This window comes from Cuculus canorus, chromosome 1 (genome assembly GCF_017976375.1).
Source record: "Cuculus canorus isolate bCucCan1 chromosome 1, bCucCan1.pri, whole genome shotgun sequence".
Taxonomy (NCBI): Eukaryota; Metazoa; Chordata; class Aves; order Cuculiformes; family Cuculidae; genus Cuculus; species Cuculus canorus.
This window is the reverse complement of record NC_071401.1, coordinates 492,498-507,316: the sequence shown is the minus strand read 5'-3', so window position 1 is coordinate 507,316 and position 14,819 is coordinate 492,498. Positions and strand designations below refer to the sequence as shown.

Sequence of the window (14,819 nt, the reverse complement as noted above, 5' to 3'; positions counted from 1 at the left end):
CATCCTCCATCCCCATCCCCATCCCAATCATCTCCATCCCATCATCCCCATCCCACTCCCATCTCCATCCCCATCTCCATCCCCATCCCCATCCCATCCCACCCTCCCCGCCCCCCGGGCTCTCTCAGCAGAGGGCGGCGGTGCCGGCGCCGTTCCCTCGGTCGGGGCTCGGCGTTGCCGGGCAGAGCCGCGGGTCGGCGGCGCGGGCGGTGCGGAGGGCGCAGAGGACGGCGCGGCGGCAGGCGTCGGCGCAGGGCGCGGCCGGCGGGTGCCCCTTGTGCCGCAGGAACCAGAACCGCTGGAAGAGGCCATCGTCGTCGCGCAGGCGGCGCCGCAGCTGCTCCCAATCCTCCGGGAAGGCGCCGCGCATTCCGTAGGCCTCGCGCGCGCCGTAGAGCCGCAGCCACCGCGGCCGCAGCGCCGGAGCGGCGTTGGCCTCCGTCAGGTTCAGGATGAACGTCTCGTGGTCCAGGACGGACGCGGAGCTGCCCTCGTAGGAGCCCGCGACCGTGTAGACGCGGAACCCTGCGGAGGCGGCCCACGGCGGGAATGGCGGGAATGGGATGGGATGGGATGGTGGGAACGATGGGAATGGGATAGGGATAGTGGAGATGGTGGGAATGGGATGGGGATGGTGGAGATGGTGGGAATGGGATGGGGATGGTGAGAATGGAATGGGGATGGTGGGAATGGTGGGGATGGTGGAGATGATGGGAATGATGGGAATGGGATGGGGATCGTGGGAATGATGGGAATGGGATGGGGATGGTGGGAATGGGATGGGGACGGTGGAGATGATGGGAATGGGGATGGTGGGAACAATAGGAATGGGATGGGGATGGTGGGAACAGGATGGGGATGGTGGAGATGATGGGGATGGGATGGGGATGGTGGAGATGATGGGGATGGTGGAGATGGGATGGGGATGGTGGGGATGATGGGAATGGGATGGGGATGGTGGAGATGGTGGGAATGGGATGGGGATGGTAGGAATGGGATGGGGATGGTGGGAATGATGGGAATGGGATGGGGATGGTGGGAATGGTGGGAATGGGATGGTGGAGATGATGGGGATGGTGGATATGATGGGAATGGGGATGGTGGAAATGGTGGGAATGGGATGGGGATGGTGGGAATGGGGATGGTGGGAACGATGGGATGGAGATGGGGATGGTGGGAATGGTGGGAATGGGATGGGGATGGTGGAGATGATGGGGATGGGAATGATGGGGATGGGATGGGGATGGTGGGAATGATGGGAATGGGATGGGGATGGTGGAGATGGTGGGAATGGGGATGGTGGGAATGGGATGGGGATGGTGGAGATGATGGGATGGGGATGGTGGAAATGATGGGAATGGGGTTGATGGGTATGGTGGAGATGGTGGGATGGAGATGGGGATGGTGGGGATGGTGGGAATGGGATGGAGATGGCAGATATGATGGGGATGGTGGGAACGATAGGAATGGGATGGGGATGGTGGGAATGGGATGGGGATGGTGGGAATGATGGGAATGGGAATGGTGGGAACAATGGGAATGGGATGGGGATGGTGGGAATGATGGGAATGGGATGGGGATGGTGGGAATGGGATGGGGATGGTGGAGACGATGGGGTTTATGGAGATGGAGAAAGATAAGGATGGAAAAGATAGAGGAGGATGGAGGATGGGGAAAGAGATAATGGAGATGGACGTAGAGAGGGTGGAGATAGGGATGGGCTGGAGATGAGGGAGATGATGGAAACAAGGATGGAGATAGAGATGGGACGGGGATGGCAGAGGTGGTGGAGGTGGAGGTGGAAGAAGCGATGGAGAAGGAGAAGATGATGGCGAACGGAATGGGATGGAAATGGGGATGACGGAGATGGGGATGGAGAAGGATAAGGATGGAGAGGATGGAGGAGAATAAGGAATGAGATAATGGAAATGGACATTGAGAGCACAGAGATGGGGATGGAGATGGGGATGGGATGGAGATGGGGATGGGGAAGGGGATGGGATGGAGATGGGGATGGGGATGGAGATGAGGATGGGGATGGAGATGGGGATGGAGATGGGGATGGAGATGGGATGGAGATGGAGATGGGATGGAGATGGGGATGAGGATGGAGATGGAGATGGAGATGGTGTGGGATAGAAACGGAGACGGTGTGGGACGGATGGGGAGGATGGAGATGGAAGGGATGGGGAAGAAGGTGGGGATGGAGCCGGAGCTGCCGGGGCCGCGCCGCGCTCGCACCGGGGTTGAGGTCGATGTAGGTGGTGACGCTCGGCGCCACGAAGGCGACGGAGAGCGGCCGCGACAGCGTCTCCTCATCGTAGAAGATCTCAAACTCATCCACGTGGGTGTGGCCGAAGAACTGCGCCGCGATGGTGCCCTCAAACCTGCGCCGCCACCGCCCGTCACGGCACCGGGAACCCCCAACGTGGCACCGGGAACCCCAACCCCCAACGGGAACCCCCAACGGGCACCGAGAACCCCCAATCGGCACTGGAAACCCCAACGTGGCACCAGGAACCCCCAACCGGCACTGGGAACCCCCAAACAACACCGGGAACCCCAACCCCCAACGGGAACCCCCAACGGGCACCGAGAACCCCCAATCGGCACTGGAAACCCCAACGTGGCACCAGGAACCCCCAACCGGCACTGGGAACCCCCAAACAACACCGGGAACCCCAACCCCCAACGGGAACCCCCAACGGGCACCGAGAACCCCCAACCCCCAACGGGAACCCCCAACCGGCACTGGGAACCCCAACCCCCAACGGGAACCCCCAACCGGCACCGGGAACCCCCAACCGGCACTGGGAACCCCAACGTGGCACCAGGAACCCCCAACCGGCACCAGGAACCCCAATCGGCACCGGGAACCCCCAAACAACACTGGGAACCTCCAACCGGCACCGGGAACCCCAACCGGCACCAGGAACCCCCAACGTGGCACCGGGAACCCCAACCGGCACCGGGAACCCCAACCCCCAACGGGAACCTCCAACCCCCAACGGGAACCCCCAACCGGCACCAGGAACCCCAACCGGCACCGGGAACCCCCAACGGGGCACCGGGAACCCCAACCGGCACTGGGAACCCCCAACCCCCAACGGGAACCCCCAACCGGCACCAGGAACCCCAACCGGCACCAGGAACCCCCAACCTGGCACCGGGAACCCCCAATGGGCACCGAGAACCCCCAACCTGGCACTGGGAATCCCCAATCAGCACCGGGAACCCCCAACCGGCACCGGGAACCCCAACATGGCACCGGGAACCCCCAATCAGCACCGGGAACCCCCAATGGGCACCAAGAACCCCCAACCGGCACTGGGAATCCCCAATCAGCACCGGGAACCCCCAACCGGCACTGGGAACCCCCAACCCCCAACGGGAACCCCCAACCGGCACCGGGAACCCCAACGTGGCACCGGGAACCCCCAACAGACACTGAGAACCCCCAACCAGCACCGGGAACCCCAATCGGCACTGGGAACCCCCAAACAGCACCGGGAACCCCAATCAGCTCCGGGAACCCCCAAACAGCACCGGGAACCCCAATCGGCACTGGGATTTGGGGGTTTGGAGGTGCTCGGATGCTGTAATTTGCGGGTACCGAGGATTGGGGGTTCCGGGTTTTGGGGTTCAGGGTTTTGGGGTTCAGGCTTTGGGGTGCAGGTTTTAGGGGTGCCAGGTTTTGGGGTTCAGAGTTTGGGGATGCCAGGCTTGGAGCGCAGGGTTCGGGGCGCCGGGTTTGGGGGTGCTGGGTTGGGGGGTGCCGGGTTTGGGGGTGCAGAGTTCAGGGGTGTGAAGTTAAGGGGTGCCAGGTCTGGGGGTGCCAGGTTTGGGGTGCAGGGTTTGGGGGTGCTGAGTTTGGGGGTGCTAGATTTGGAGGGTGCCGGGTTGGGGGCGCAGGGTTTGGGGGGGATTCCGGGTTTGGGGGTGCCGAGTTTGGGGGGTGCAGGGTTTGGGGGTGCAGGGATTAGGGGTGTTCCAGGTTTGGGAGTGCCAGGTTGAAGGGTGCTGGGTTGGGTGTGTCGGGTTTGGGGATGCTGAGTTTGGGGGTGCAGGGTTAGGGGGTGCCGGGTTTGGGGGTGTTGGGTTTGGGGGCGCCGGGTTGGGGGGTGCCGGGTTGGGGGTTGCCCGGTTTGGGGGTGCAGGGTTTGGGGGATGCCGTGTTTGGGGGGTGCAGGGTTTGGGGGTGCAGGGTTGGGGGGTGCCCGGTTTGGGGGGTGCAGGGTTTGGGGGGTGCCCGGTTTGGGGGGTGCCCGGTTTGGGGGGTGCCTGGTTTGGGGGTGCAGGGTTAGGGAGTGCCAGGTTTGGGGCTGCTGGGTTTGGGGGTGCCTGGTTGGGGGGTGCCGGGTTTGGGGGTTCCAGGTTTGGGGGTGCCGGGTTGGGGGTGCCTGGTTTGGGGGGTTCCAGGTTTGGGGCTGCCGGGTTTGGGGGTGCCCGGTTTGGGGGGTGCCGAGTTGAGGGTGCCCGGGTTGGGGGGTTCCAGGTTTGGGGGTTCCAGGTTTGGGGGTGCCCGGTTTGGGGGTGCAGTCAGACCTGTTGACGATGCGGTAGTAGTTCCAGCTCCAGGCGCGCAGACAGTGTCCGGGCGGGATGTGTCCGATGATGTGAACCTGGGGGGGGCAGAGGTTTTGGGGGGACGGAACCCCCCTCACCCCCTCCCCATCCCCCCAGGATCCCCTGTCCACCCTTTTCCCCCTCCCCATCTCCCCAGAACCCCCCAGGACCCCTCCATCCCCCCATTTTCCCCCTCCCCATCCCCCCAGGACCCCCCCCAGGACCCCTCCATCCCCCCCCCATCCCCCCCTTTTCGCCCTCCCCATCCCCCCAGGACCCCTCCATCCCCCCCATTCCCCCCCTTTTCCTCCTCCCCATCCCCCCAGGACCCCTCCATCCCCCTCTTTTCCCCCTCCCCATCCCCCCATTTTCCCCCTCCCCATCCCCCCAGGACCCCTCCATCCCCCCCCTATCCCCCCCCTTTTTCCCCCTCCCCACCCACCCAGGACCCCCCCATCCCCTCCATCCCCCCCTTTTCCCCTTCCCCATCCCCCCAAGACCCCCCCCAGGACCCCTCCATCCCCCCCTTTTCCCCCTCCCCATCCCCCAGGACTCCCCAGGACCCCACCATCCCCCCCTGTCTCCCCATTTTCCCCCTCCTCATCCCCCCAGGACCCCCCCAGGACCCCTCCATCCCCCCCTTTTCCCCCTCCCCATCCCCCCAGGACCCCTCCATCCCCCCCTTATCCCCCTCCCATCCCCCCAGGGCCCCCCAGGACCCCTCCATCCCCCCCCGTCCCCCCCTTTTCGCCCTCCTCAGCCCCCAAGGACCCCCCCAGGACCCCTTCATCCCCCCTATCCCCCCCTTTCTCCCCCTCCCCAGCCCCCCAGGACCCCTCCATCCCCCCATTTTCCCCCTCCCCATCCCCCCAGGACCCCTCCATCCCCCCCCGTCCCCCTCTTTTCCTCCTTCCCATCCCCCCAGGACCCCTCCATCCCCCCCATTCCCCCCCTTTTCCTCCTCCCCATCCCCCCAGGACCCCTCCATCCCCTCCATTCCCCCTCCCCATCCCCCCAGGACCCCTCCATCCCCCTCCGTCCCCCTGTTTTCCCCCTCCCCACCCCCCCAAGGCCCCCCCAGGACCCCTCCATCCCCCCCTTTTCCCCCTCCCCATCCCCCCATCCCCCCCCGGACCCCCCCGTACCTTCTCCCCGCGGGCCTCGGCGCGGGCCAGGACCCCCCCGAGCCACCGCAGTTGCCCCCCGGGGTCGCTGCTGTTGACCAGGAGCCAGAAATTGGCTCGAGAGCAGAAATTCATGTTGAGGGACACGAGGCGCAGCCCCGGCCAGACGGGAGCCGTGTAGAAGCCCCCCGTCCTGCCGGCACGGGGGGGTCAGCGGGACGCTCCGGACCCTTCCGACGCTCCTCACGCGCTTCCCACCCACTTTACCCCCTTCTCTCCTCGTTTTACCCCTCTTTGCCCAATTTCACTCCATTTTGCCCCATTTCCCTTTATTTTACCCCTTTTACCCCCCATTTAACTCCCATTTCCTCCCATTTCCCCTTCATTTCCTCCCATTTCCCCTTCATTTCCTCCCATTTCCCCTTCATTTCCCTCCCATTTCCTCCCCATTCTCCACCAATTTTGCCCCATTCCACCCACTTCTGCCCCATTCTCCCATTTCTCCCCACTTCCTCCCCATTTCCGCTACAATTTCCTCCCATTTTACCCTTTTCTCCCCATCCTACCCCATTTCCTCCCCATTTCCGCTACAATTTCCTCCCATTTTACCCTTTTCTCCCCATCCTACCCCATTTCCTCCCCATTTCCTCCCCATTTCCGCTACAATTTCCTCCTGTTTTACCCTTTTCTCCCCATCCTACCCCATTTCCTCCCCATTTCCTCCCCATTTCCGCTACAATTTCCTCCTGTTTTACCCTTTTCTCCCCATCCTACCCCATTTCCTCCCCATTTCCGCTACAATTTCCTCCCATTTTACCCTTTTCTCCCCATCCTACCCCATTTCCTCCCCATTTCCGCTACAATTTCCTCCCATTTTACCCTTTTCTCCCCATCCTACCCCATTTCCTCCCCATTTCCTCCCCATTTCCGCTACAATTTCCTCCCATTTTACCCTTTTCTCCCCATCCTACCCCATTTCCTCCCCATTTCTCCACAATTTCCTCCCATTCTACCCTTTTCTCCCCATCCTACCCCATTTCCTCCCCATTTCTGCTACAATTTCCTCCCATTTTACCCTTTTCTCCCCATTCTACCCCATTTCCTCCCCATTTCCTCCCCATTCCCCCAATTTCCTGCCGTTTTACCCTTTTCTCCCCATCCTACCCTATTTCCTCCCAATTTCCTCCCCATTTCCTTCCCATTTCCGCTACAATTTCCTCCCGTTTTACCCTTTTCTCCCCATCCTACCCCATTTCCTCCCCATTTCCGCTACAATTTCCTCCCGTTTTACCCTTTTCTCCCCATCCTACCCTATTTCCTCCCAATTTCCTCCCCATTTCCTTCCCATTTCCGCTACAATTTCCTCCCGTTTTACCCTTTTCTCCCCATCCTACCCCATTTCCTCCCCATTTCCGCTACAATTTCCTCCCATTTTACCCTTTTCTCCCCATCCTACCCTATTTCCTCCCATTTTGCCCCATTTTCTTCCCAATTTACCCCATTTTACTCCATGTTTACCCCATTTTTGCCCCATTTCTGCCACGTCTTCCCCCGTTTTACCCATTTTCTCCCCGTTTTGCCCCACTCCCCCCCAGTTCTGCCACATTTCCCCCACGTTTTACTCCTTTATCTCCCCATTTTACCCCATTTCTCCCCATATTCTCCATTTTGCCGCATTCTACCCCATTTTCCACCAATTTTACCCCATTCCCCCCATTTCTGCCCCATTTTCTCCCCATTCCTCCCCCTTCTGCCACATTTTCCCCGCACTTCACCCCTTTTTCCTCCCCATTTCACCCCCATTCTACCCCCTTTTCCCCCAATTTTGCCCCATTTCCTCCCATTTTTGCCACAATTCCTCTCATTTTCCCCCATTTCACTCTCATCTCCTCGTTTAACCCTATTTCCTCCCATTTTCCCCCCATTTTACTCCTTTTTCTCCCCATTTCACCCCACTTTACCCCCATTCTACCCCATTTCCTCCGCATTTTGCCCCATTTTATCCCATTTCCCACATTCCCTCCCAGTTCTGCCCCTTTTCTCCCTCATTTCCTACCCGTTTTATCCCATTTTCCACCAGCTTTGCCCCATTTGCTCCTCATTTTGCCCCGTTTCCCACCACTTTCCTCCGCATTTTGCCCCATTCTCCCCATTTCCTCCCAACTCCCCCCAATTTCTGACCCCATTTCCTCCCCATTCCGCCCCATTTCCCACCAATTTTGCCAAATTTCCTCCCATTTCACCCCATTCTCCCCATTTTGTCCCATTTCCTCCCCATTTCCCCCAGTTTCTGCCCCCACTTCCTCCCATTCCCATTCCTACCCCCATTTCCTCCCCATTCTACCTCATTTCCCACCAATTTTGCCCAATTTCCTCCCATTTTGCCCCATTCTCCCCATTTCCTCCCAACTCCCCCCAATTTCTACCCCCATTTCCTCCCCATTCTGCCCCATTTCCCACCAATTTTGCCAAATTTCCTCCCATTTCACCCCATTTTGTCCCATTTCCTCCCCATTCCCCCCAGTTTCTGCCCCCATTTCCTCCCATTCCCATTTCTGCCCCCATTTCCTCCCCATTCTGCCCTATTTCCCACCAATTTTGCCCAATTTCCTCCCATTTCGCCCCATTCTCCCCATTTCCTCCCCATTCCCCCCAATTTCTGCCCCCATTTCCTCCCATTCCCATTCCTACCCCCATTTCCTCCCCATTCCGCCTCATTTCCCACCAATTTTGCCAAATTTCCTCCCATTTCGCCCCATTTTGTCCCATTTCCTCCCCATTTCCTCCCCATTCCCCCCAATTTCTGCCCCCACTTCCTCCCATTCCCATTTCTACCCCCATTTCCTCCCCATTCTGCCCCATTTCCCACAAATTTTGCCCAATTTCCTCCCATTTCACCCCATTCTCCCCATTTCTTCCCCATTCCCCCCAATTTCTGCCCCCACTTCCTCCCATTCCCATTCCTACCCCCATTTCCTCCCCATTCCGCCTCATTTCCCACCAATTTTGCCCAATTTCCTCCCATTTCGCCCCATTCTCCCCATTTCCTCCCCATTTCCTCCCCATTCCCCCCAATTTCTGCCCCCACTTCCTCCCATCCCCATTTCTACCTCCATTTCCCCCCCATTCCGCCTCATTTCCCACCAATTTTGCCCCATTTCCTCCCATTCCCCCCATTTCCTCCCCATTTCCTCCCATTTCCCCCCATTTCCTCCCCATTTTATCCCATTTCCCCCCGATTCCGCCGCACCTCCTCCCCGTTCTGCCCCCCGTTTCCCCCCGTTTTCCCCGCACCGGAGCGTGGCGAGGGCGCCGGGGGGCAGCCATTGCCGCCACGCCTCGGCCATGGCGTCGTAGAGCCACGACGCCGACTGGTTGCCGGTGACGAAGGGCGGCGGGAACGCGTTGACCGGCGTGGCCTCGTGGTTGCCGACGGCGGGGAAGACGGGGACGCGGCCGAGGCGGCGCCGCAGCAGCTCCGTGACGGTGCCGAGCGCCTCGAGCTGGTCGCGCCGGCTCTGCTCCCACACGTTGTGCGCCGGGATGTCGCCCGTCCAGTAGACGGCGTGGATGGGCGGCGGCACCTGGTCCAGCAGCGAGGCCACGGTGCGCAGCGGCAAATCGCATTTGCCGTACGACCCCCAGAAGCCGGCCTTGGCCGCGCCGGCCGTGGCGTTGCCGCGGCAGCACAGGGGATCCGGGCAGGCGACGTCGGCGCCGGCCGCGTAGCGCCGGTCCCAGTGGATGTCGGTCAAGAAGAGCACGCGGGCGGTGGGCGCGGCGGGCGGCGGTGGCTGCGGCGGCCGCACCGGCGGTTTGGGCACGTCGGGCAAGGAGACGTTCCAGTCGGCGTAGATGTCCCAGCGGCCGCAGGCGTCGCCGAGCAGGAGCCCGCAGGCCTCGCCGGGGCGCAGGACCGAGCGCGTCCACGCCGACACCACGTCGCGCTGGAAGAGCTGCACCGCCTGCTGGCAGATCGCCGGGCGCGCCAGGCGCAGGTCCTGGCACAGCCGCGACGCCACGCGTCCCACGCGCGCCACGTTGGGCTCCAGCTGTGGGATGGGGCACCGCGTCGGCAACCGGGGCCACCAGCGCCTCCCAGTCCGTCCCAGTGCGTCCCGGTCCATCCTTGGTCAACCCGGCACCTTCCAGTCCATCCCGTCCCAGTTCAATTCCATCCCATCCCATCCCATTCCATCCCTATCACTCAAGAGTCGAGCTCCCAGCCCATCCCAGCCTATCCCAGTCCATCCCAGTCCATTCTAGATCAACCCGGCACCTTCCAGTCCATCCCATCCCAGTTCAATTCCATCCCACCCCATCCCATCCCATTCCATCCCACCCCATCCCATCCCATCCCAATCACTCAAGAGTCGAGCTCCTGGCCCATCCCAGTCCATCCCAGTCCATCCCAGTCCATTCTAGGTCAACCCAGCACTTTCCAGTCCATCCCATCCCATCCCAGTTCAATTCCATCCCACCCCACCCCACCCCATCCCATCCCATCCCACCCCATCCCATCCCATCCCACCCCACCCCATCCCATCCCATCCCACCCCACCCCATCCCATCCCATCCCATCCCATCCCATCCCATCCCATCCCTATCACTCAAGAGCGGAGCTCCCAGCCCATCCCAGCCCATCCCAGTCCATCCCAGTCCATTCTTGGTCAACCCAGCACCTTCCAGTCCATCCCATCCCAGTTCAATTCCATCCCACCCCATCCCATCCCATCCCATCCCAGTTCAATTCCATCCCATCCCAGTTCAATTCCATCCCACCCCATTCCATTCCATCCCTATCACTCAAGAGTCGAGCTCCCAGCCCATCCCAGTCCATCCCAGTCCATCCCAGGTCAACCCAGCACTTTCCATCCCATCCCAGTTCAATTCCATCCCACCCCATCCCATCCCACCATATCCCATCCCATCCCATCCCTATCACTCAAGAGTCGAGCTCCTGGCCCATCCCAGCCCATCCCAGTCCATCCCAGTCCATTCTAGGTCAACCCAGCACTTTCCAGTCCATCCCATCCCAGTTCAATTCCATCCCATCCCATCCCAGTTCAATTCCATCCCATCCCATCCCACCCCTTCCCACCCCATCCCATCCCATTCCATCCCTATCACTCAAGAGTCGAGCTCCCGGCCCATCCCAGTCCATCCCAGTCCATTCCAGGCCAACCCAGCACTTTCCAGTCCATCCCACCCCAGTTCAATTCCATCCCACCCCATCCCATCCCATCCCAGTTCAATTCCATCCCACCCCATCCCACCCCATCCCACCCCATCCCATCCCATCTCTATCACTCAAGAGTCGAGCTCCCGGCCCATCCCAGACCATCCCAGTCCATCCCAGCCCATCCCAGTCCATTCCAGGCCAACCCAGCACTTTCCAGTCCATCCCATCCCAGTTCAATTCCATCCCATCCCATCCCTCTCACTCAAGAGTGGAGCTCCCGGCCCATCCCAGTCCCTCCCAGTATGCCGCAGCCCATCCCAGTCCATCCTAGATCAACCCAGCACCTTTCAGTCTATCCCATCCCAGTCCATCCCATCCGTCACTCAGGAGTGGAGCTCCTTGACCATCCCAGCTCAACCCAGTTCGTCCCATCCCAGTACATCCCAGTCTATCCTAGGTCAACCCAGCACCTTCCAGTCCCTCCCATCCCAGTTCAATCCCATCCCAGTCCCTCCCATCCCAGTTCAATCCCATCCCAGTCCATCCCATCCCAGTCCATCCCATCCCAGTTCACTTCAACACCATCCCATCCCATCCCATCCCAATCACTCAAGAAAGGAGCTTCTGGCCCATTCCAGCTCAACCCAGTTCATCGCAGCCCATCCCAGTACATCCCAGTCTATCCTGGGTCAACCCAGCACCTTCCAGTCTATCCCATCCCAGTTCAATTCAATCCCATCCCAGTCCAGCCCATCCCTGTCAGTCAAGAGTGGAGCTTCCGGCTCATCCCATCCCATCCCATCCCATCCCAGTCTACCCTGGGTCAACCCAGCACCTTCCAGTCCCAGTCCAGCCCATCCCAGTTCTATTCAATCCCCGTCACTCAAGAGCGGAGCTTCAGTCCCTCCCAGCACATCCCATCCTTGTCCCTCAAAACAGAGCCTCTGGCCCATCCCAGTCCGTCCCAGTCCATCCCAGCATGTTCTAGCCCATCCCAGTCCATCCCAGCACATCCCATCCTTGTCCCTCAGAATAGAGCCTCTGGCCCATCCCAGTTCGTCCCAGTCCATCCCAGCACATTCTAGCCCATCCCAGTCCATCCCAGCACATCCCATCCTTGTCCCGCAGAACAGAGCCTCTGGCCCATCCCAGTCCGTCCCAGTCCATCCCATCCTTGTCCCTCAGAACAGAGCCTCTGGCCCATCCCAGTCCGTCCCAGTCCATCCCAGCATGTTCTAGCCCATCCCAGTCCGTCCCAGTCCATCCCAGCATGTTCTAGCCCATCCCAGTCTGTCCCAGTCCATCCCAGCATGTTCTAGCCCATCCCAGTCCATCCCAGCACATCCCATCCTTGTCCCGCAGAACAGAGCCTCTGGCCCATCCCAGTCTGTCCCAGTCCATCCCAGCATGTTCTAGCCCATCCCAGTCCATCCCAGTCCATCCCAGCATGTTCTAGCCCATCCCAGCCCATCCCAGTCCATCCCAGTCCATCCCAGCATGTTCTAGCCCATCCCAGTCCATCCCAGCACATCCCTGTCACTCAGGAGCAGAGCCTCTGGCCCATCCCAGTCCCTTCCAGTCCATCCCAGCACATCCCTGTCCCCTAGAGCAGAGTCACTGGTCCATCCCAGTCCATCCCAGCTCAACCCAGTCCATCCCATCCCATCCCATCCCAGTCTATCCTGGGTCAACCCAGCACCTTCCAGTCCCTCCCATCCCAGTTCAACTCACTTCCATCCCAGTCCATCCCAGCCCAACTCATCCCATCCCAGTACATCCCACTCCATCCTTGTCTCTCAGAACAAAGCAACTGGCCCGTCCCAGTCCGTCCCAGTCCATCCCAGTCCCATCCGTGTCACTCAAGAGCGCAGCTCAAGGCCCATCCCAGCTCATCCCAGTCCATCCCACTCCACCCCAGCCCACGCTGTCCCCTAGACTGGAGGAACTGGCCCGTTCCAGTCCATCCCAGTTCAACCCAGTCCATCCCAGCTCAACTCGTCCCAGTGCATCCCCTGTCTCTCAGAATGAAGCCACTGGCCCATCCCAGTCCATCCCAATTCGTCCCAGTTCAGCCCATCCCGGTCCATGCCAGCTCATCCCTGTCACTCAATGGAGCTTCTGGCCCATCCCAGTCCCTCCCAGTATGCCGCAGCCCATCCCAGTACATCGCAGCTCTTCCCAGTCCCCAGAGCGGAGCCACCGGCCCATCCCAGTGCATCCCAGCATGTCCCAACACATCCCAGTCTGTCCCAATCCCTCTGAGTGGAGCCGCCGGCCCCTCCCAGCCCGTCCCAGTCCATCCCAGTACACCCCCGTCCCCAGAGCGGAGCCACTGGCTCCTCCCAGTCCATCCCAGCCCGTCCCAGTCCATCCCAGCACACCCCCGTCCCCAGAGCGGAGCCACTGGCTCCTCCCAGTCCATCCCAGCACGTCCCAGTCCATCCCAGCACATCCCAGCACGCCCCAGTCCCACAGCGCGGAGCCATTGGCCCCTCCCAGTTCCTCCCAGTCTGTCCCCATCCCAGTCCCGTGCTGGTCCCGAGCTCACACACGTCCCATCCCGCGGGGCGCTGTCACGAGATCCCAGTCCAATCCCATCCCATCCCAGTCCACCCCAGTACTGATCCCAGTCCAGATCCATTCCAGTCCTGATCCCAGTTCAGTCCTGATCCCATCCCAGTTCCATCCCAGTCCTGTCCCAGTCCCAGTTCGGATCCATCCGAGTCCTCATCCCATCCCTGCTCCCAGTATCCCATCCCTGCTCCCAGTATCCCATCTCTGCTCCCAGTATCCCATCCCATTCGTGCTCCCATTCCCTTCCGCTCCATCCCAGTCCCATTCCCCATCCCAGCCCATCCCATTCCAGCTCCCGGTTCCCCTCCCACTCCTATTCCTGCTCTCATTCCCATTCCCAGTCCATCCCAGTCCCACTCCCATCCCCACCCCAGCTCAACCCACTCCACCCCAGTTCCCTAGAGGAAAGCCGCTGGCCCATCCCAGTCCCTCCCAGTCCGTCCCAGTCAGTCCCAGTCCCCTAGAGCAGAGCCCCTGGCCCATCCCAGTACATCCCAGTCTGTCCCAGTCCATCCCAGTCCCCCAGAGCAGAGCCGCTGGCCCACCCCAGTCCCTCCCAGTCCCTCCCAGTCCATCCCAGTCCCCTAAAGCAGAGCCGCTGGCCCACCCCAGTCCCTCCCAGTACGTCCCAGTATGTCCCAGTCCATCCCAGTCCCCTAGAGCAGAGCCACTGGCCCATCCCAGTCCCTCCCAGTCTGTCCCAGTCCATCCCGGTCCCCCAGAGCAGAGCCCCTGGCCCCTCCCAGTCTGTCCCAGTCTGTCCCAGTCCATCCCAGTGCCCTAGAGCAGAGCGGCTGGCCCACCCCAGTCCCTCCCAGTCCCTCCCAGTCCATCCCAGTCCCCTAAAGCAGAGCCGCTGGCCCACCCCAGTCCCTCCCAGTATGTCCCAGTCCATCCCAGTCCCCTAAAGCAGAGCCCCTGGCCCATCCCAGTCCCTCCCAGTCTGTCCCAGTCTGTCCCAGTCCATCCCAGTGCCCTAGAGCAGAGCGGCTGGCCCACCCCAGTCCCTCCCAGTCTGTCCCAGTCCATCCCGGTCCCCCAGAGCAGAGCCCCTGGCCCCTCCCAGTCCCCCCCGGCCCCCCCCGGTCCCCCCCGCACCTGCAGCGCGAGCCCCAGCGCCCCGAACAGGGCGTGGCAGGCGGGGCAGGACACGTTCCGCCACCCGCGGAGCTGAGGCGGCTCCGGTCCGGGCGGGGCCGGCGCGGGGGGGACCCGCGGCCACACACTGACGCACAGCGGCAGCCACAGCGCCGCCAGCAGCGCCCGCGACCGACCCCGCGCCGCCATGGCCGGGAGCGCGCGGGCCGCGGGGCGGGGCCAGAGCGGGGAGGGCGACGATTGGCCGAGAACGCGGAAGCAGCGGCGATTGGCGG

The 14,819-nt window shown here is 61.6% G+C and overlaps 1 protein-coding gene across 1 annotated transcript; it reads right to left on the bottom strand.

The window, feature by feature from the left end:
* Positions 1-99: 99 nt before the first annotated feature.
* On the bottom strand, positions 100-14,768 carry SMPD1 (sphingomyelin phosphodiesterase 1). Its single transcript, XM_054076866.1, has 6 exons — positions 14,545-14,768; positions 8,985-9,742; positions 5,712-5,883; positions 4,546-4,622; positions 2,242-2,387; positions 100-525 (listed from the first exon to the last, which is right to left on the bottom strand). Exons 1-6 carry the CDS (start codon positions 14,731-14,733, stop codon positions 125-127), a joined length of 1,743 nt encoding a protein of 580 aa, XP_053932841.1. The 5' UTR covers positions 14,734-14,768; the 3' UTR covers positions 100-124.
* Between the last annotated feature and the right edge of the window lie 51 nt (positions 14,769-14,819).